Source organism: Priapulus caudatus, unplaced genomic scaffold (assembly GCF_000485595.1).
Source record: "Priapulus caudatus unplaced genomic scaffold, Priapulus_caudatus-5.0.1 Scaffold195, whole genome shotgun sequence".
NCBI classification, from domain to species: domain Eukaryota; kingdom Metazoa; phylum Priapulida; class Priapulimorpha; order Priapulimorphida; family Priapulidae; genus Priapulus; species Priapulus caudatus.
Genome location: NW_014577256.1, coordinates 235,043 through 256,561, shown reverse-complemented (window position 1 = coordinate 256,561; position 21,519 = coordinate 235,043). Strand labels below are relative to the sequence as shown.

The 21,519-nt window shown below is 42.5% G+C and overlaps 1 protein-coding gene across 1 annotated transcript; it reads left to right on the top strand.

The window, feature by feature from the left end:
* The first annotated feature begins 55 nt into the window (after positions 1-55).
* Positions 56-21,519, top strand: LOC106807089 (trinucleotide repeat-containing gene 6A protein-like). Its single transcript, XM_014809338.1, has 15 exons — positions 56-237; positions 5,390-5,437; positions 6,183-6,451; positions 6,829-8,463; positions 8,807-8,979; positions 9,145-9,534; positions 9,748-9,897; positions 10,377-10,451; positions 15,900-15,963; positions 16,608-16,939; positions 17,091-17,261; positions 17,644-17,790; positions 17,987-18,851; positions 19,424-19,497; positions 19,824-21,519. Exons 3-15 carry the CDS (start codon positions 6,421-6,423, stop codon positions 20,226-20,228), a joined length of 4,512 nt encoding a protein of 1,503 aa, XP_014664824.1. The 5' UTR covers positions 56-237; positions 5,390-5,437; positions 6,183-6,420; the 3' UTR covers positions 20,229-21,519.

The window sequence follows — 21,519 nt, the reverse complement described above, 5'->3', positions numbered from 1 at the left end:
ATTGACTACAGCCATTCGAGCCTGCCCTGCCTGTTTGGTTATTGGGAAGGAAAATGGCCGGCAAGCGAGATGCGTAGTAGCGCTATTGCGCAGGGCTGGTTTATGGACTTCTATTTTCGACGTGACCTCATTCTGTATTTCTGCTTGTCTGTGCGCCCGGGCATTGCTGCAAAGTTGTGTGCTCGATCTGATTTTGCCTATGGAAATCATGATTTCACCTGATTTCAAGTCACAATGGTAAGTAGACGGCAGAGTGGATTTATGGGTGTGTTTTCCGCAAGTTATATGGCATTAGAAAGACGGCTTGCTGCTGTAGAAGCAGCAGGCGCAAGATGTACGCGAGGATTGCACTAGGTTAGGTTGCAGTAATGGCGGACCGGCTGACTTCGTACGCCCATTTCTGGTTTACTTCGTCGGCGCTGTGGTTGCGTGAGATGCAGTGTGATATGGTTGTGAGATGCAATACTGCGTCAGCGTAGTCCTCGGGTTTTATCCCCCATCTACGTTACGCGGCGAAACACGATCGGCGAGTGCTATCAATCGGCTGTCGTTGACACCATCCGAAATTGTCCGGACATGTGGTAGGTAGTGCCACTAGTGGTACTGGTACTGGTAGCAATTCTGTAATATGTGTGTCAAGGTGAAATTGCGGCTGGACTGCCCAAACCACAGGAATCGCACTCCCCTGACTGGATCTGCTTGACTGTTATTTGACCACAATGCCATATGCGTGTTCTTTCTGCCATTTTCCCCTGTCAAGTGTAGAGTGTATTGTATGAAAATATCGACGAAGGAAAATTAGTCAATGATCACTTCTCGGTGCAGCAACTAAATGTCCATGTGATGTGATATATTGACTAGTGAGAGGTAGTGAACTAGTCGAAATAAGAGCGTCTACATATTTTAAAATTGAATCTAATTGTTGTACTAAATAGTAAATACTAACATTGTGTATGTGTGCCACATACTGTAGAGAGTATTAACGACCAATTTTTATTAATGACGAACGCATTGAACCATCTTAAAATTATGGAAGACTAATAGTGTTTGATGGTAACATTGTTAATCTTAAGTTGCGTTTTGCTTAAAATTTTTGTATATCTTTAACATAGATATATATATATATATATGGTTTAGAATTATTTACAGTTTTGTTATGTGTAAGCTGTGCTACGTATAGCTATAGAACTATAGCCCTCTGCTCCTGCGGCGGGGCGGAGGGCTATAGTTCTAGAGCTATGCTACGTACAAAATGTTTAGTTCAATATAAACTTGAAATAGTGTTAAAAATGTTTTAGGATTTTTTTATTTACAGGATTGGTAGAACTACTAATTCAGTAATTGTGTGACCTCTTAGGAGGTCATGTGCTGGTGATGCGATAAATAAGAGTTCAGTGAGCATTGGTCATTTGGGTACCTTATACCCTACAACACCCATGGTTGTTACTACATGTACAAACACTACGCTACAAAAACAACGTGGCTGTTGTAAGGTATACTGTGCCTGCGCATTAGCTTCCTGGGTAAATTAATCGAGTTGAAAATAAATTTTGTGATCATGTTTTATTTACTTTTCATCTTGGCACAATGCTGCTTGGCATGGTAGCACCAAAAATGCAAGTCTTTTGAAAGACAGACAATTATAAAGGAATAGCACTTGATTGCATCAAGTGTGCTTTATGATTCATTTCCAATTGCTTGCTTAACAACCTGCTCATTAAATGTTAAGCAGCAGATGCTTGGCACTTTTTTCAAGGCACTAATTTATCATAGTAACTGATCGATTAGTCTATCTTTAGAACATTGAACCTAAGGGTGATTGTCAGCAAGGAATTTTCGACGAATTTATCGAATAATCCATCTCAGATATTGGTAACTGTACTGCTGATTAATGTGTGAAGTATATTGCTTGGGTTTAAAACTAATGAGGTACTAATGAGGAAATTTTAAATCATTTACAAGTCTTATCAAGACATTTTGCATTCATAATTATATTAGGTAGGTGATCATTACTATGGAAACGCATTTCCAATGCTTGCTGATGCCTGACGAGAATGTAATAACATGGGTCTTTCATTACAGGCCATTTGCTAAATGGCAGTTCATTCCTGACTGCTCAATCAGTCACGTGCCAGTGTTGATGAAGCGATGAACATTAGAAGCATATACTGTGCTACTCGGGTGCCATTGTGAGAAACATAAATATTGTGCAGAGTTCTCAAGAATTTCAGAAGCCACGTTGTGTACGAACATGGTTGTACTCACTCCCGGTGCATTGATTTTTTAAATATAATAACCTATATGTCTAATAACCTATTTTTGGGCACTTAATGTTGGCCTTGACCCGGAGCATCTTTTTTTTCTACAGAGTGTATGTAAGGTCTTGCAAAGTTCTCAAGTTAACATAAAATTTTTTCGGAGTTGTGATAGGGAGGCAATTTTTAAGCAGCGCCGGTGGAACTATCAAGCAGCACCAGGTAGTAACTATTGAAGCAGCCAGCTGCCGACACTGGGGGGGGGGGTCATCACTAATTGACGTGTTAGGTTCCGCATTAGACCGTTTACACGTGCACTGTTGTGAACTGTTCGTGTTCTTGCTATCAGTTCCCCTTGCATCCAGTGTTCAGGGTTTCTTCTACATAGGAGGCACTGCGGCGCACCGCCGTTGTCAAATTTAACAACGTCGTTGTGAAAATGTTCCTGTATTTACCCGCTGTTGTCAAAAAAGTTTAACTCCAAAAATAAATAGATCGACTAGGTGCTTCTGACTATATACATGGAAAATCGTAATGAAATTCACAGCAACGTTTCTTTTTGCATGCCGGCACACTCCTGTGTCATTCCCGATTGCAGCTTTTTCCTCGATTCCGGGAAAGTTTTGCTGTCGCTCCCTCATACCAGTGTGGTGCCCACCCCTACATATATACAGCAATAATCATACCCAAGCGACTGTAACAATCAGTGCATTCGCCCCCCTACTGCACGCCTTTGAATCCATCATGCACGTTTTTTCCCCCAAACTGGCCATTACCGTCGTTGTCAAATTTTCCCTCAGAAGAAACCCTGAGTGTTGTTTAATTATTTCATAACGATCTTATCTCCCACAGCTACAATAAGCTAAGATCCACCATGAATAGCAACCAACTAGATCAATTTTGGCACCTCAGATCACAGCCTGAAACATTAAAAACTTAAAGGGATAGTAGACTCTAGGATTTTACTGCATACAACTGTACTTACTGTATAACAAATCGTCTATAGTCTCTATACCCGCACGTATTTGTTACCAGATACCTAATTTAATTGTTATAATTAATTACACATCAACGCTACGAAATTTGAACGGCGCCATTGACACCCGCGACCGTGCTGCCACCCCGAAAAAGTTGCGTATTTGACAATTTATTTTGCACGTTACAGACCGAGGGCTAATCACAAAAGTGCAATTATATTGATACCTAAATGCTATTTAACCGAACGATATTCATTTTAGGGCAAATTTATCCATATTATAACTGAAACTATATGTCGTTTATAAGATATTACAATCCTTTTGCTTTTAAAACACCCTCAGTCTGTAGCCCTTGGCTGAAAAGTGGTTTTGCGCAACTCATCAGATCGTGCGCTTTGAGTGGCGCCACCGTCGTTGTAATCAAACTGTAGTCGTTAGTTTTAAAACATTTTTGAATAATATTTCTAATGGTGATTGAACCATGAAACTTTTTATGTAGCGTAATTATAACCTAAATTAACTGAAAATAACGCTAGAACCTAGAGTAAACTCTCTCTTTAAACAGGGACAGTGGTAACAAAAACATGCCAGCTTCCCTCTCTCTCTCTTCTAGTGATTCTTATTCTTAATTATATGTCCCTCCCAGTATTACCATAATTAGGAGTCTAGCAATGCTTTGAACTATTGATTACTTGCAGTTGTGTTTGGCTCTATGGCAATGCATCAATGGCATAGTAAAACATAATCACTGATATAGTTCACTGAACAATCAATGGTTTTCGGTAATTGCAAAATATAAACCTTATGTTAATAAAGGTAATGATCTCCAATTATGTAATGGAAATCAGTATGACAAAGTGATTTGCCTTTTGGAATTTTACGTTATAAGTGTTTTCAATGCATTTCTTTTGTAACTCACGCTATATGACTGTAGTGTACGACTAATGTTATGAGATGAGAAGAGCATTGATAGAAATACAAGGTTGCTGGAAGCTCATTTACGAAAAATGAGCCTGGTAATTTTCTGTTATAAAACCACTGATTGGTTGAGAATTGATCACACAACTCAAATTCCAATATAAGTATTGTACATAGCTATTAGACATGCACATTATCATAGTTAAACCACATACCAATAATAACCGATGAAAGATGACCAGTATGATGGGTCATGTGTATATTTTTCACTGCAACTGCAAGACATGGTACTGTAATTTGTAAAACACAATCATCAGGACTCTTATCTTTTAGAACAATAACCACTTTTGGGAATAGGGAAATAATAAGATTGCTAGGTAAGTATTTCCAAAGTGGGTATCATGAAAAGTATGAAAAGAGTTTTCTAGGAAATATTAAGTATAGTGTTCATATGATTGCAATTTTGTTCTTTTAATTGTTTTTTTTAGTTATGAACGGCCACTTGAGGGCATTGGGCTTATTCTTGTAACTTTTCGATGTTTCTGACAATGGTGTATGAGAAACACTTACAAATGTGACTAATGTTCTGACTAAAATCTTTCTGATAGTGCTGAATTCGGCTGAAATACCGTGCTAACACAAACAGTAGCGTTCAGACGAGAATCAAGGCTTAACTGGCTAGGTATAATGGTAAATAATTTCTCGGTTAGAGGGAAGTGTTTTTGATGATGGCGGCGCCATGAAAGTCAGTTGTTTGTGGCAGTTTTTCAGTAAAATTACATAAAATGATGATCCAGATGAACATTACGAATGCTTTGGGGATGAAGACGATTATCAAAAGGAAATTCGGAGAAATATTTTCAATGGCATGAGCCTTAAGTAAAAAACGACACTGCGCCGCCTAGTATCAATGTAGCGCACTACAGTTTCACGGCTTACGAGGCCTCGAATTGCGTTCACACGACAGACAATACGCGGCCAGCGTGGTGCCGTTGTTTCAGCGCGGAATCACTTTCCGCGCCGAATAAGCCTCGTATTTCAGTACGGTACTTGGGAGGCCGCGTATAAGTCTTGAATATTTTTACCGTGTGAACACTCAGTACGGTACTGAAATCCTCGTGTGAACGCAGCTACTCTATACCATGACAACTGTTTATAGTTATATGCTGTTTCAATGCAGATTTTACCTGTGATTGACGATAGTTCACCGTATAGCCAAAATATCTATGTCTTTTTTAGGGTGACCATAGCTACAACACTTTCCACACAGAATTCAGCATAGATAAGGTATGTATTTGGGCTAAGTGCCCTGTGATTATGTGGTATCTTAATTTTTAAATCGATCAGTTTTATACAGAATGTTCATGTTCAGTGATCCACTTTCAGTATGTATAACTTCTTCATCCTATTTACACTGTAAACAATATTTGATTGGTGAACATCTTAAATTGACTATGTCACGAATTTTCTATGGTAAAATTTGTAAAAAAAAAACGTTACTAAATATATCCTCAAACTCTCACCTGATAAAAATGTTTTTACGTTGGTTAAATTTGCAAAAATCTAGACGATTTGGTAATTTCTGTTGTCTAACACTATTCCCCCAGTACTGTTCAGATACTGGCGTCTCTCGGGGTTTCACCGGCAAATTAGGGCATATATTATAAAGAAAGTATATATAAGCATGAAAAGTAAACAGAAACACTAATTGTATTTTCATACATTTTATTTTGTACAAATAACACAAATATACTACTTGATGGTGCTAGAAATTCGTGACGTAATCACTTTAAATCAAGGTGTAACTGTAGTTATTTGTTAATAATTAAAATGTAGTTTTGGATGTAACTGTAAGATTTTATACAACAACACAGAGGGATCACAAGGTGAAGAGACAGGAGAGTACTAGGTGTGAGCGTGAGATTGAGAGGGAGAGAGTGAGCATGGGTGAGAGAACAAGAGATCGTGAGTCGGATAGATACAGTGTGAGCACGTACGAGAAGTGCAAGTTTGCATAATTTCTACCTTGCAGGAAAGTGCTGTATCGATGTGAGGTTACCCTACGCGGGCAGCTGTCGAGGAGTGACCGACCTGAAGTGAGAGTGAACACAGGCAGCTAGTGCTTGTGGCACTACAGGCATACAGACATAGACACATTGCGCTTCGTTACGCAACTGCTAGCGAGGCCAATAATCCGTGCCTTTTACAAGTGCAACAATTAACTGATCAAGCGATCAGAATTGAGAGCTATGCAGCAAAACAGAGAAGTGATGGCTACGCAGCAGAAGCGATCTGTCACCGGTAGGCAAATAACACAACCGTCTAGATGTTTTGCCAACACTATTAAGAAGACATGTTTATCACATTGTGTAGTAACGGTTCTAACATGGAGCGATTATTTACATATTGTCAAAGATAATGATGTATGTATTTGATAGTACAGATGCACGGTAAAACTAGATGACGCAGGTCGAGGTACCGTTTTTTTGCACGCATTACGATCACTAACTGTATTGATGTGCAAGTGCATGGTCATCTTTGTATGGCAACATTGACTGTTTGCATTGGGCTTTTTTATGAAATAAAATCGCTTGATGAGAGAGACACTGGGGCATGCTATCTTTAAACAAATACAATGTAGAACTAAGAATACTAATGCGGAGAATTTCCATTCACAGGCAAACAAAGTGACAATGGTAAGTGGGCCAACAACTACTCCAGCTGGGGAGATGAGGATGACGGCTGGGCGGAACCAGGTGCCCCAGACGCAGACTTCTCCAGCTGGGGCTTGCCAAGCCAAGGAGGCAGTGGCTGGGGTGACGCGGAAAAGGAAAAGTCCGAATGGCCGCCAATGGGTGACAAGTCGGAAAATACATCGGATGGAGGTGATGACTCTGCCTCGCAACATTCTGGTTCTGTGATATCTAGCTCAAGCAACCAAGGTCGTAGCGACATGGTTCAGGGGTCAAATGCAGGTCAAAGTTCAGGTTCTTCCATGCATGGCAGCAATAGTGCAGCAGGCAGTGGCTGGGGCATGGGAGGTGGGAGTTCCACCTGGGGACAATCTGGAATGACTCCCAATGCCAAATTCAACAATAACACCGAAAACAAGGGACAAAATATGCAGAATGCAACGAGTGATAGCATCAATGCACAGAACTCTCAGGTGCCAGGTAACCGGGGCAGCAATGGCATTGTTGGTGGGAGCAGTGACCAGAACAATCAAATTCCATCAACCGTTCAGAACCCAACTAGTGCTCACACTAACTACGGACCTGGTATCATTGCACAACAAGGAAACCGAGGGTGGAAAGATCTGGCAATAGGTGGAAATGGCCCCGCTAATTCCAACACTGCAAAATCCGCTAACGGATGGAATAACATTCCCGAAAACAATCCGAATGCCACTGGGCACGCTCGTCCTGAGAGCAACGCCGGCGCCCAGTGGCCGACAGGGGCAGCAGGTGGTGGCTGGGGGGATAGCAAGCCTTCTGGCTGGGGTGGTTCAGCAGGCACCGTCGCACCTGCTACCACCACCAGTGGCGCCGATTGGAATAAAGTGGGCACTGCAGCGTGGGGATCGTCTGGGACTGCTCCGACCACTAGCGCCACCCAGCCGCCGCCATCGAAGTCGCCCAACACGTGGGCACAGGCAGCTGGCAAGGGTCTCAACAAAACGTCTGACAGCAGCAGTAGCAGCAGCGGCAGCAGCAGCAGCAAACAGTCGAACGTGCAGCAGCAGCAGCAGCAGAACAAGTCACAGGCGGCCGACGTCGCCGCCATTATCAACAGCATGGACGGCTGGGGCAAGATGCCCGTCAATCAGGCGGCCGGCTGGGGCGAGACCGACTCGCCGGAGCCAGACTCGAAGACGGGCATCGGCATGTGGAAGGCGCATCTCGCCGCGAAGAGCGCCAGTCTGCACCAGAACGCGGGCGCAGAGGGCGCCGCCGGTGCATGCGTCACCAAACGCACGGCGAGCACGAGCAGCACGGGCAGCAGCGCGTCCGGCTGGGGCGAGCCCGAGGGTTCCGGCCAGTGGAGCGGCGCGCCGACGAGCAGCAGCAGCAGCGCGCCGGGAGCGCCGAGCTCGACGGCGCAGCACTGGCGCCGTTCCAACTCGTCGTCGTCGTCATGGGGCGCGCAGGAGCCGCACGGAGGCGGCAGTCAGTGGGGCAATCACGGACCGGGCGGCGGTGACAACCAGTGGGGCAACGGACCCACGGCTGCGAGCTCGGCATCAGGTTGGGTGGGCGATCCCCCGGCACCGGACGAGCAGATTGTAGCAACAGGTACAATCTTCAATGCATCTAGTAAGTGGAGCAACTTTGATGCATGAATTTTGAGGGAATCTAGATGAGTAGTGCAAAGTTGTCCCGATCATAAAGTGTTTATTCTCGGCTTAGTTTGTCTCTTGTGTCGTAAACTAAAATGGTGTGCAGATGCATGTGATTGTGTTTGCACATCCATTATCGTATGAGGCACCAGTTATGAGATTTAGTGGCTGTGTAGCAAATTTAGTCAAATAGATAACGAATTGTGCATTTTCTGTGAATGTGCATGTTGCCACGCTTGTGTATATGACATATTTTCATGAATTTCGGAAGATATCTGATTACATTGCTGGCTCTTCTACTGTGCCATCCACATTTGCAGGCTGGGAGGAGCCTTCTCCACCAAACAAGCGTAGGGGTGTTCCAGTCACTAGTGTTGACGATGGTACAAGTGCGTGGGGGGATCCTTCTTCGGTGGGCAACGCACCTGTGCAGAAGTGGAACGACTCTGCCCCTACCACTCCAAAGACTCCTCTGCCCCAACCACCACCACCGGTAAAATATTTAACATTAAGGAAGTTGTATTTTTGTCGTAAGAAGGCGTTTTTAACTAAATTCATTTCATGTTGTTGTGTTAGATACAAACTGATGGTGTGTACACAATTGTAAAAGAAACAGTTAACGTTTCAGTTCAGACGGTTGTATGTTTTATGTACCTAGATGCCGCACAAGGACGTGGGGTGGGGGCAGCAGAATTCTATGGGGCAGCAGAATTCTATGGGGCAGCAAAATTCTATGGGGCAGCAGAATTCTATGGGGCAGCAGAATTCTATGGGGCAGCAAAATTCTATGGGGCAGCAGAATTCTATGGGGCCGCCTCCTGCACCCCCTCAACCTAACATGCAAAAGGGACCACCTAGGCTCGGCTGGGGTGATCCGAATTCTGCCCCACCTCCGAAAGTGGACACGGGAACTGGAGTGTGGGGCGCTCCGGGCGCTCAGCCTAACGCGCCGCGCGGACGCTGGGATAACCAGGGTTGGCCAAGATCCGTCGGCCAGTGGGACGAAGGTAACAACAGTAGCAACACTGGCAGCGGAAATCCGAGACGGGTACGTATATAACTATGTTGATCTTCTCAAGAGTTGATACGAATAAAGCTTTCATATTGTCGCTGCTTTCCATGAGTAAATGCGTGCTATCGAACAGGGCCTGCTGTCAAATAAATGGACGGTAACAGGTCGTCAGAAATTGGAAAATTGAACGCAACAATTGGATGTTGGGTTTTGGGTTCTTCTCACACGTAGGTGTTATTTATCTGATAGGACATTGCTGAGGGTTGGGACCCTGATGGCACAGCCACGGGTACCTGGGACTCTACTGAGATTGACCAATGGGATGCATCCCAGACCAATATGCCTAAGAACCCAGGAGGTTGGAATAATCACCCTCCTCTTGGCAGAAAGCCAATTAAGGTAAGCATGGCTGCTTTCCATCCCTGCAGCTGATTACTGGCATCGAGGAAGAACTGGAAGTCTCCCTTAATGCTTAGTGTAATTCCTGCTAAAATGTCCCCTGAGTGTTGGTCTCGGATATAGGTGGGTATTCGTTTGTGGTAAAATGTGCACAGTCATGAGGATGGTTCAATTCAGATGAATGACGTCTTGCAAGGTAACATAGATAAGGGGTACACACTGATAGTAGATTAACACGTAGACTAATGTAGCAGTGTAGATTGACATTAGTTGCTCTGACTTGGTGATTGGTGGTGCGTGTGTTTGTAGATCTGCATTTGATTCTCGACATTCTTACGGAGTGTGCACTGACTGGTAATTGGCTATGTCGCACGTTCGTTTAAGTGTCCTCGTTTGTAGTGTTGCATCTATAGAAAATTCTGACAGTATGGGTTCTTTTTAATTGTTCGGCCTATGTTTCTATCTTCTCTGTTATGCAGGGTGCTAATAGTAATAGAGACATGTGGACGATGAATGACAAGGTGAGACACCTGGTGGCCATAGGAGTTCTGAAGGTATGATGGCATTACTTAACTATTGTTCACCACTGGCACTTTATACTAGAATATTTATGTGACAATAATCCATTAGCAGTCTGTATATCAATATAATAGACTTTCAATTTTCATGCGACTGCCATGCACAGTTGTTTTCAAATCATGTTGAGGTGTCCTGTGTTCAGCGTTTCCTGCCAGGGATTATTGTCACAGGGTTCTCCCCTCGTTGCGCAAACGGGGCGCGCGTGCGAGTAACACCGGCAGCCGCCGACCGCCCCGTGTTGGCGAAAAACTCGGCGACCCTGTTTTTCTAATCGTTGCGCCCACGTCTTAACAATTACTCGTTGCCTCCGACCATCTTAAAAGTCTTCCACGCGGGACAATAAAAGTTTGGGGCCAGCCCAGGTAATCGGAATCGTCATAGAATTTCGCGCGATTCGACCAGGACACAGCCCGGCGTAGTAATTTTTACCGTGCAACGCATGCACTGCAGACAATACACAAGTAGGCAAACAGTCAACGCTGTCCCACATGCACCCACACTAACTTGTGATGCATCCGAATCGGCCTATCTATATATAGAGCACAGAACCCAAATACCGTCTAATCAGTCATTTACGGCCATTAAATTAGGTGGTACGTAAAAAACGCCCCAGCCGCGACCCCCTAGTTTTCGCCCCTCCTGCCCTCCACCCGCTCCCTCATCCCCTTCCCCTCCTCTCGCCCGCTGTTTTGAATTTCATCCTGGGGAGAACCCTGTTGACAGATAGAAAATTATTCTTAAAATTAGTCTTGCCATAAACTTTCTCATGGGCCGTTGACAAAAACATGGTAAACATGGTAAAGTTATGCGTTTCTTATACGGTCTACGTGAAAAAGTTCATTTTAAGACTAATTTTGTTTCTGAAAACGGGCTCCTGGAGGCTATATCAATATTTTGTTGTAACTGAATATACAACGGTCGTGACGTATCATTCAGTTATGTAGGGGATGATTGATCACTGTAACTACTACAGGAATAGAAAGTGAAAGTAGAGTCTGTAGACCATAACAGTTCTGTTTGTACGAGAATCATATGTAACATAAAGTGTAAAATTATGGACTATTTGCTGACGTTAGACAGAGATTAAGACAGCTAAGTGGAACTACAGACAAAAGCGGACAATTATGGAGAATCCAAAATATAATTTGCAGACGAGCAAACACTCATAATAAGCCCTTTAAATGTGTAGAAATGGCGCACACGTGCAATTTTCTGATTGCAACCAGATAATAGGAGTTTTGCAAAGTTCATTTATTGTGTTGCGCAATAGAAGGATCAATTTTACCTTAAGACTATTCAGAATGGTCCTGTAGAAGCCGTACTGTTCCATGAATATCCTGCCAGCATCTGTTTCCCCTCGATTTAGCAGCTAACAAGCAATTTTCACATTCACATCACATTAACACATTTTGTGGTCCTGCAGTCTTCGCTGTTTCTCTATATAAAACTGACTGGTTTGCATTCCTCAAGTGTGTTCCTGCCTAATCTCTGTGTCCTCTTGATTGCATTCAGGCTCAAATATATAATGTCACATAGGATCCATTGTGAATGAACATAACAAAGTGTGATAAAGAGCTGCTATTATTGACTAGTGCGCATTATTGTGAGAATGCAGCCACTAGAATTAATAGGTCACACTGGCATCGCTTATTTCACAATTTATTACTAATGAAATAAAAAGGAGATTACACATGGCGCTCTGCGTGAAAGGTAATTGGTGAAAACATTCTTAAATAAATTAGTTGTCAGCTGACCTGTGGCAGGGGATTCATTTTGAGGTGTTATCAGAATATAAGTATGTATAACAGTGTATAGTGCCAGAGCTGCAGTGTAATAGTGCTCATCTGACTGGTGGAAAAGAGTTAAACTATTTATAAGTGGATCCAGTAAAGGCAGGAATGAAGTAACGATGACTTAGATTTTATGAGTAAATAATAGTGCAGTGTATATTTGTTGTGGTAGAAGCAAAATTTCTTTATTGCATAGATATTTTTAATTGGGAAATTTGCAAATAAGAGGGCAAATGGCAAAATGTAACCGCCTATAAAGAGCCTTAAAGCCTCACAATGCGCATCCAAACGCTAATTTCTACAGTACTAGACTAGCAAATACTTCGTGGCATGAATAATCACACTACCTTATGACAAAATAAACTCTAGTTCCTCCCATTTGACTGCGCGTTTGCTTAAAACCAACAAGAAAGAGGTGCGAAATCAGGTAATCTGGCGCCAACGCTAAATTGTTTGCCAAACAACATAGCCTCGACTTGGTTTGGTGACGTCACATGTTTTTATCTTTGCTATGCTTTGCTACACCCGTACCGCTGTACTGTAGCACCGCTGCACGGTTGCTTGGGGAAACTGTCAACAACATCGGAGAATTTGAACAACATTGGAGATATTTTCAAATACCTTTTATAAGACAATGCGCAGTGAAATGGGAGGAACTAGAGTTTATTTTGTCATAAGGTAGTGTGATTATGCATGACACGAAGTATTTGCTAGTCTAGTACTGGAGAAATTAGCGTTTGGATGCGCATTGTGCGGCTTTAAACTGACTTTCACGGCATTGTCAAACATGCTATCATTTGAGATATTCTGAACTCTAGTTGGTTTCTGTACACTCGATTATAAGAAGTGAAATTTCAGTGAAATGCTGTGTTTTGGTGTGTCGTGGTGGCATGATAATGAAATGTTGAGGTTTGGCAATTTTAGACTAATGTGGCTGAAGTAGATGCACAGCGAAATCAAATAGGAAATTCAGTATCGATCATGATGCAAAAAGTGTACGGATTTGCATACAGTATTCCTAGCATTCGCTATCCCACACCTGCCCAGTTGTAGTCAATTTAGTAATTAACTATATGCATTTTTGAAATAGGAAATATGCTGGGTCCTATTTCAACAACAGAATCTGAGGTACAGAATGCTTCTTATACAGACAATCTGATTTAAGCAGTTTAAACCTTGTTCAACTAAGTTTTGCTTTTAAATTTTATCTGTGAAATTTTAGCCTTTCACATTCAAATATGGGCCCCCACTAGCAAAAGCATTTCAGACCTTTGTTAATAGTGAAGAAATCAATGTTTAACTTTCCTCTTGAGGATGAAAGGGTCACTGGATGGTTACTCTTCCGTCACAAATGTGGAAAGTACGTGATGTGGTCCTTTCAATGAAGTAATGAAGCAAGCACCAACGACCAAGCAGGGTCAGCACGAAAACTCTTACGTCCGGTTCTTCAGACAATGTCTTTCAAAGTCGTTTGTAACCTGCCCTTTGCCTCACTGCCTTTTGGCATGTGACCTCCAATTTTCCTTGAGTGATAGCTTTTCTCACTATGACTCTGTACCAATTATCAAGAGCATTGGTCAAGCCGTTTACATTAGTGCAAGAATTCTGCGTGTGTGCAATTCTGGTGATATACTTTAAGTTAAAGGGGGGATATTACCCCTCCCCTCACAACTCTTGATCTTTGATCCTTGACCCCAGATTCGACCCAATTACGTTTTGACTACACCCCTCCCCCCACTTACACACACTGCCCGAATATCAGTACCGTAAATCAAGCCTTTTAGATTTGTACCTCTGTTGTTGACGCCTCAAGGGCTGACAGACGGACGGACGTATGCCAGTGGCATTGCGTATGCCCCCTGATACAGGAATAGTTGTTTGATGTAGTTCAGCCTTGGGAATCAGTCTGTATGCACATATAACCATAGTATGTCACATGTAATTTGGCAGAAAATTTCTAGACATGATGTTGAGTTATGGGTGGTGAGCCTTAGAATTGAGGTTTCATCAAATTGTTGCATAATATGGTGTACATAGCATTTATGGATGAGTGATGCAATTTATGTTTGCAATTTCGTTGTACATGTTGTAAGTATAGCAGTGCTATGGTGAAGTGAACTGAATGAATGAATTGTGGCAAAAACGTCGTTAATGTTGTATAATCGTTTTCATGAATTCGCTTGTGTTGTTTTGTTGTGTGCACGTACGTATGCACATTGTATGTTGTCATTGTCGTTTAGCATGAATGTTAGTACATGGTTAGTAGTCCACTGGGTAATTACTAATTTGTAATCCAAACTATCTTTTGCTGTGGAATCTTAACAACTATTTCGTAGCCTCTATGTTTGACACCAATTCGTGCCATAATTTTCGTACAAGTTTGGCATATATGTATTGCAGTTTTCAAGTCTTCCAAATAATTTAACAAAAAAGTTGTGTATTCATTTACTGCTATAGACTATAGGAAAGTTGCCTGCTAAGCTCAACACATTAGCCAATCATGACAAAATGGACTGTACGTAGTGCATTCAAATTGTGCTATATTGTCATCAGTTTGAATTACAGTGAATTTCTAGCCAATTCAATTGGCTAACCCTAACCTTAAACTCAAAGCCCACAACATGTCTTGGCTTTACCATCTATGTCTACATGAAGCGTTTATATGCACTGCATCAATTTATATTCAATTTATTTGCTAGATTTATTGCAGTCTAGATTTTCCTTTGGGTGGGTGGTGCGAGGTTATACACAAATTTGTATATAGTCAAGCAAGTGCATACAGCAAAAGCTCTTATTCTCCCTTGCTAAATGGGTTGGGGACATTCTGTTTGAAAATACTGTTATATTTCTTGTCTGCCCGAGTGTGAGCTGCTGCTGCTGCTGCTGCAGAATATCAGGAGATGTGTGGCACACTGGCTTGCTGCTGCTGTGATTAAGTGCACCCGCACGCTATTGATTTTTCCTTCATATCAAATATGACCTTGCTAGAGAGGTCAAGTTTATACGGCAAGCCAGGAGCTGTAGTCACGCTTGGTAGGATTTCTGAAACTGCTGTATGTTGTTGGATTGAAATGAATGTGGGACATGTTCAGATGCCATTTTCGTTGAAGTGTATGTATTCAAAACCAGAGTGCACAATGCAGAGTGCAGAGTGCAGAGTGCACAATAGCATGGGCTTGAATATGTAAGAGAACGTTTACAAAATTGGTCACGTACAGTGTCAAGTTACATTATTTATATCTCTGTTGGATCTACAGCATTGAATCGATACCATGTCACGTGGAAATCCACATTAGTCCTCAACCTCCTCACTATTGATCTATTGATCAGGTAGAAACCTACGACTGGTTGTGTATCTAACGCTTTAAAAAGACCTGATGAGATAAATTATTGGTGCAGGCGTGCTTTCCTACGTGCTCCTAAACTGAATAGTTGGTGGGGGTTATCTGATTACTGGCAATGCAATTCGTCAATGGCAATGCAAGTGGCATAGTTTTCTCTGCTTTGTAGCATTACTAAATTGTGGTCAGTGAATTTTCAAACAGTTTGTGTACTGCCTAGTACATAATAAGTTGTTCACATAGGTAGGTTAAGTTATAATTTGCCTTATTGTTTGCCTTTTTCTATGTTTAGAAAGAAGATCTTGAAGCTGCTATCATGAATAACTCAATGAATCACATGAACCTAGATGCAAATGGTAAGAATGTTGTTTGTTTATTATTATTAGGTTAGTTTTATATATTTTATATTTATGTAAGTACCTGTTTGATTTACCTGAAGCATAAAGTTAATGATTACTGATTTACCTGAATAAAGCATGAATGGGGGTACTAAGGAAAGTAAATGCAGTTGCAATCCAACTGTGGTTATTAAAAGCACTAAATTATGCAAAAAACATTTATTTTGTGGCAGTGAAGATTGTTTAAACTATATACTGTTGTGACAATTTAGTATTGTTCAATCTATAGATTGCTTCAGAAAAAATTATGCATTTACAAAGATGGAAACTTGTAATCATCACATTTATATAAGATGAGAGTAGAAGACAAATCTAATCTAATCTAATCTTCTATAGATTCTAATCTCGTTGTATCAGCGTCTTTATAATAGGTTCTTCTTATCTTAAATGAATTGCAAAATATCTAATAGCGTCTTACTGAAATCTTTGTTTTATCTTGATTACATCGTGAGTTTTATCAGAACTAGGCAATCATTTTATTAATAACCATGGGGAAGGTTGCTACTCAACAGGTTGTTTATATCTAGTTTGATAATACAATGTCATTTTATGTGGTATCTTGTTTCACATCCTGATAGTAGATACGCGGCTTTTCTCATTAGCAGGTGATATGATGCCCGGTGCTACTGCTAACATGGATATGAAACATGACATGCCACCACCAATGCGCAGCCTCAAGGGGAGAGGTATCAGCGAAATGGACCCAGACGCCTCTGGTGATGCCCACGGTGAACTAAACATGCCATTCGTGCCTTTGCCAGCCAACAACCTGATGAATCAGTCAGTCACCAAATCTGCTAGTCACCTCAACAACTCTAGTCTAAACAACCTTAGCAGTATTAATCCTGCACTGGTACAGAAGCTGATGCAGCAGCAGCAGCTTCAGCAACAGCAAGGACATGCACCTCGTACAGGAGGGCCCATCAACCCACAGGTACGTAGGATGCAAAAAATAACACGGGCACCTGCCGTGAGGCTTCAATTTGTGAATAAAGGAGCTAATTGCAGATGGACCGTTGCTATGGAAATGGAAGCTGTGCACAAAGCATCGTGGTCTGATGGCGATGTTGGAATTGTCATTGCAGATCATGCAACAGCTGCAGGTGCAGCAGCTTCAGGCGCAACTTCGGCAAGCTATGCAGGCTGGACTTATACACCCGCAGCTGCTGAGTCAGCAGAACCCGCAGGTTCTTGCGAGCATTCAACAGCTGCTGCAGTACCAAAACATTGTGCAGCAGCTCTACACTCACAGACAGGTATGCATGCAATGTTGACAAGCAGAAGTGTAATGCTCCAGTTGAGTAGTCTGTGAGTGGAAAATAGGTTTAATTAAAAATACAATCGTATTTGTGAATCCTGGTTGAATTTTCAAAGCAAGAGGTGATTTGCAACATACAAACGTGGTGCTACAACGTACAGCGTGACACTAATTATCAAGATGAGTAGCTTTACCGTGATCTATTGTGGCTGGGTTCAACTGTGAACACAACCAAATTTATCTCCCATTTTAAGTTATGTATTTGTGAGTTAATATTCTCATGTTCACAATCTTATCTTTGCAATTGACATTGCGTTTGACACCTACACAGGTTTCGCTTTGGCGCTAATCATTAATCTCGGCTTGCTTTTCTTTTACAGCTGCTTGTGCACAACAAGGGATTAAATCCTCTTGCCCAACGACAACAGCTCGGTGAGGTTGAACATCAGATTGGCAAGATAAGTGACCTGATGAAGAAGCAACAACAGACATTGCAGCAACTGCTATACAAGCAGCATCCCCAACAGGTGAGTTTAGTTCGGTCGAAGGTCACTGGTCCATTTAGTTAGTAGCTACTTTGCCGGATAACATATCGCTGTAAAGGTGCTTGCATATGCGTGTGTGCGTGCGTGCGTGCGTGCGTGCGTGCGTGCGTGCATGTGGCATACTTTTTGCAATTCGTGCGGAAACTTATTGAGCAGTTAAAATGGTTTGTGGTTGCAGGGTCTAGTCAGAGGAGACGAGAAGATGGATGCCATGATGGCAGGACAGCAATGTCAAGACTATCAGCAGCAGGGCCAGCCGCAATCACGCTTCAACATATGGAAACGCCCCTCCCCTGACAAAGAATTTGACGACTTCAAGACACCCGGGCCAATTGGAAAGCCGGTCATGGCACATTCGCATTCCAGCCCTAACATGCAGCAGTTTGAGCCTCTCAGCGCATTCTTTCCACCGGTTGCCCAGGGAGACAACACGTGGTCAGTGAATGCGACGGCCGGCTCAAGCTGGCCGTCCAGCGAGGGCCACATGAACGCGCCCTCGGCCGACAGCAAGGAATCTCACCACCTCTCCGATTCGTCCATTCCCGAGTTTGAGCCGGGGAAGCCATGGAGAGGCTACGGAGCTCAGAAGAACATTGAGGACGACCCACATATCACTCCGGGCAGCGTCGCTCGCTCGCTTTCGGTGAACACCATTAAAGAGCCGGAAAACATTCTGCGCAGCGTCGCCAGCAGCTCGAGCAATGCCAGCGCCGACACGAAGACTAGTCCCGCCGATATGTCTTTCACCTCCAGCACGTGGTCTTTCCCTCCGGGCCTGCCAAGCCAAAGCAATACGTCTGCATTAAAGGTGCTCAGTAAGGCCAGTGGCAACTGGACTGGTGAACATCCTTCCAACCACCCCCCTACCTCGCTCACGTCCGAGCTGTGGGGCGCTCCATATCCACCAAAGAACAACCCTGCCGCTAACCGCCCACCACCTGGTTTCGCACAGCACAACAAGTCTGGCTGGAATGTGCAAGGAGGCTCTGGACAAGGGGGCCAGTATTCACGACAGTGGAGTGACAACCGCTCATATGGCAACAGTAAGTTCTACTTGTTCCCGTTGTGATATAAAACATTGTGTTGGTAGTTGATGCTGTATGTGTATTGATTTTGTTTCACCTGCCGATCACAGGTCTAATGCGTCGTAGCATAACGTACGTAGCTTGCAGATGGTGAATAATTGAGAGTCATTGAATTTAAAAGAATGTTGAAGTTAAATTATGATAATTGACTAGCCTCCCAAATTTTCTCAGTTAATATTCAGTATGGGTAATACTCAGTCAGATAATGAAATATTTTAATGCACAAGGACAATATATTTGCTAGTTAACATGGTTGCTAGCACATGAGTTAGCCTAGTTATTGTGAAATTCTATGTTAACATTTATTACATAGGGGCTATCAATTGTCACTGCAGTCGTTTTGCCTAAAAACATTTGATTAAAAATGTTCACGAAATGCTAGAATATAGGGGGGGGGGGCACATCTATTGTAAATTTGGGACACGTTGGTATCATTTGCAAATTGCATTTAAATTGATGTATTAAAGCAGTTACTGCTGTGCAGCCCTTTCACAACCTGTGTCGGTAACCTATCGTTCTCGAATGTTTAGCACCCGGTGGATCATCATGGGACAGAAATGATAGAGCGACTACCTGGCTCGTTCTCAGGAATCTGACTCCTCAGGTAAGCCGCCGTGAATTATAGGTGCCATTTACACGCACTGCAACGGTTTGTGTTGAATTGTCGAAAACTGAGTTTCTTCCGTGAGTGCAAACCTGTTTCATGTTGTGTGCTACGGAGTGTTTTCACAGCTACGTAGACAGACAGTCAATAATCAACAAACAAACGCAGCCGATCGTGGCATTTGGAAACTGCGCGTAATGCACTTATTGATTTTGCAGTGCATTTGCCCTTCACCAACTCATGAAAAGCAGCTGTTAAACAGTGTCGAACAGACTCCAGCTCTTACCGGTTGTGCTTTGTTACTCAGAACACTTTATCCATTGCAGATTGACGGGTCAACGCTTAAGACACTCTGTGCTCAGCATGGCCCCCTACTCACGTTCTACCTCAGTCTGAATAATGGCAACGCGTTGGTTCATTATTCATCCAAGGAGGAGACTTTCAAAGCCCAGAGGAGCCTTAATACATGTGTTCTGGGAAACACTACCATCTTGGCCGACTTTGCTAATGATGGAGACATTGATCGCTTCTTCAACGAACAGTCTCGCAAAGGGGGAACCCAGCAAGGAACATCTGCCGAAACCTCGGGCTGGAACAGTAGCTTAAACAGTGGCACCACTAATAATTGGGCTACTTCAACTGCAAACAGTGGTTGGTCAAGCAGTGGAAGTCTGTGGGGTACACCTGGCATTGACCCCATGCTGCAGGGTAACGTAATGGGAGGAGAGTAGACACACACGACTACCTACTTCTCCCTCCTCTTTCTTCTCCTCCCCCCACACGTTTGACCTCCACCTGTGAGCTTCTAGTCTGCCGTTCAAGGCAGTGGCCACTTTTGTCACATATCCTTCACATGTCAGGATCTGTGTGGGAGTTATTACTGATTTCCTATGTCTACCTGCATCCCTTATGTCTATCTTTATGGTCGAGTATATTTGCAAATGCAGTGCAGTGTGATTGAAAGCCTGCATCTATTGTTATAATAAGAGAATCTATAAACCATTACATGTCTGATGGCAAGTGTTGCATGCAGTTGCCAAACATATATATTATAACACTTGTGCTGTGATAAAAATTTGTACCAGGTTTTTGGTACTTGGGTATCCAATGAGTAAACTTCTCATTGTCATGTATTTAAGACGAAGTAAAAAAAAAAGTAAAAAAAAGTGATTAATGAGCTTTTAGGCAATAGTTATTTTGCATTTGTTGAAACCAAGTCATCATGCTAGATTAGTCCCGTGCCTAGTACTGCCATAATATTGTGTCACTTGTTTTGGGTTCTTTTACCAGTATTTTGTGGGCTTACTGGTTTTTGTATGGAAACCTCAACCTCTTCCTCCAAAATGTGCAAAAATCTTCCATACGGAAACGAGAAAGCATGGTTGTATTGGGATGGTGAGATGATAGCTTTAAGAAATTGTTGTGGTCATCATGCATATATGTTTGTTACATCACTTAATAGGAGGTGATATCAAAATGATACAACTTTACTTAATACTTACTGCTCAATGTTTCTATATCAGTAGTTTGTTAGGATTATGCTCGGAAATGGTGCGTTCGTGTGTATTATTATTATTCCACATAACGGAGCTGTTACTTTGCTGCAAGTTGCCTTTCTGTTGAAGTTATTTTACCCCTCCCCCACCCCCTCCTTTCTGCGAGTGCTGCGGCTGCTAATATCGCCGCCCCTTGCATATGTGCTTACTCAAGGGTGTGTTTTATTCCTGTATTCATGTATCTTAGTATATATATATATATGTGAAAAGGCATTTCCACAGCTTCTAAAAGTCTTCCTAGTTCAAGAGAAAAAAAAAGAAGAAAAAAGTAGCTTTTGTCGTTGTCGAAATGTCCTTTGTGTTGACACCGAATACTACACATTGCCAAACATTGATTGAAACAGTCCTTCCGTGGCGGGAGGGTAACGATCTCCATGCACATAACAGGGCTGATAATGATAGAATACAGTGATATTGATTGTCTCAACATATATATATATCTATATAATTGTAAATATAAAAAATA

Excerpts from the sequence above, each read along its gene's own strand:
- LOC106807089 (XM_014809338.1), top strand. The coding sequence starts at position 6,421 with ATGGCTACGCAGCAGAAGCGATCTGTCACCG. Across the intron at positions 6,452-6,828 it reads GCAGAAGCGATCTGTCACCG|GCAAACAAAGTGACAATGGT; the intron begins GTAGGCAAATAA and ends TTCCATTCACAG. Across the intron at positions 19,498-19,823 it reads TCAGGAATCTGACTCCTCAG|ATTGACGGGTCAACGCTTAA; the intron begins GTAAGCCGCCGT and ends TATCCATTGCAG.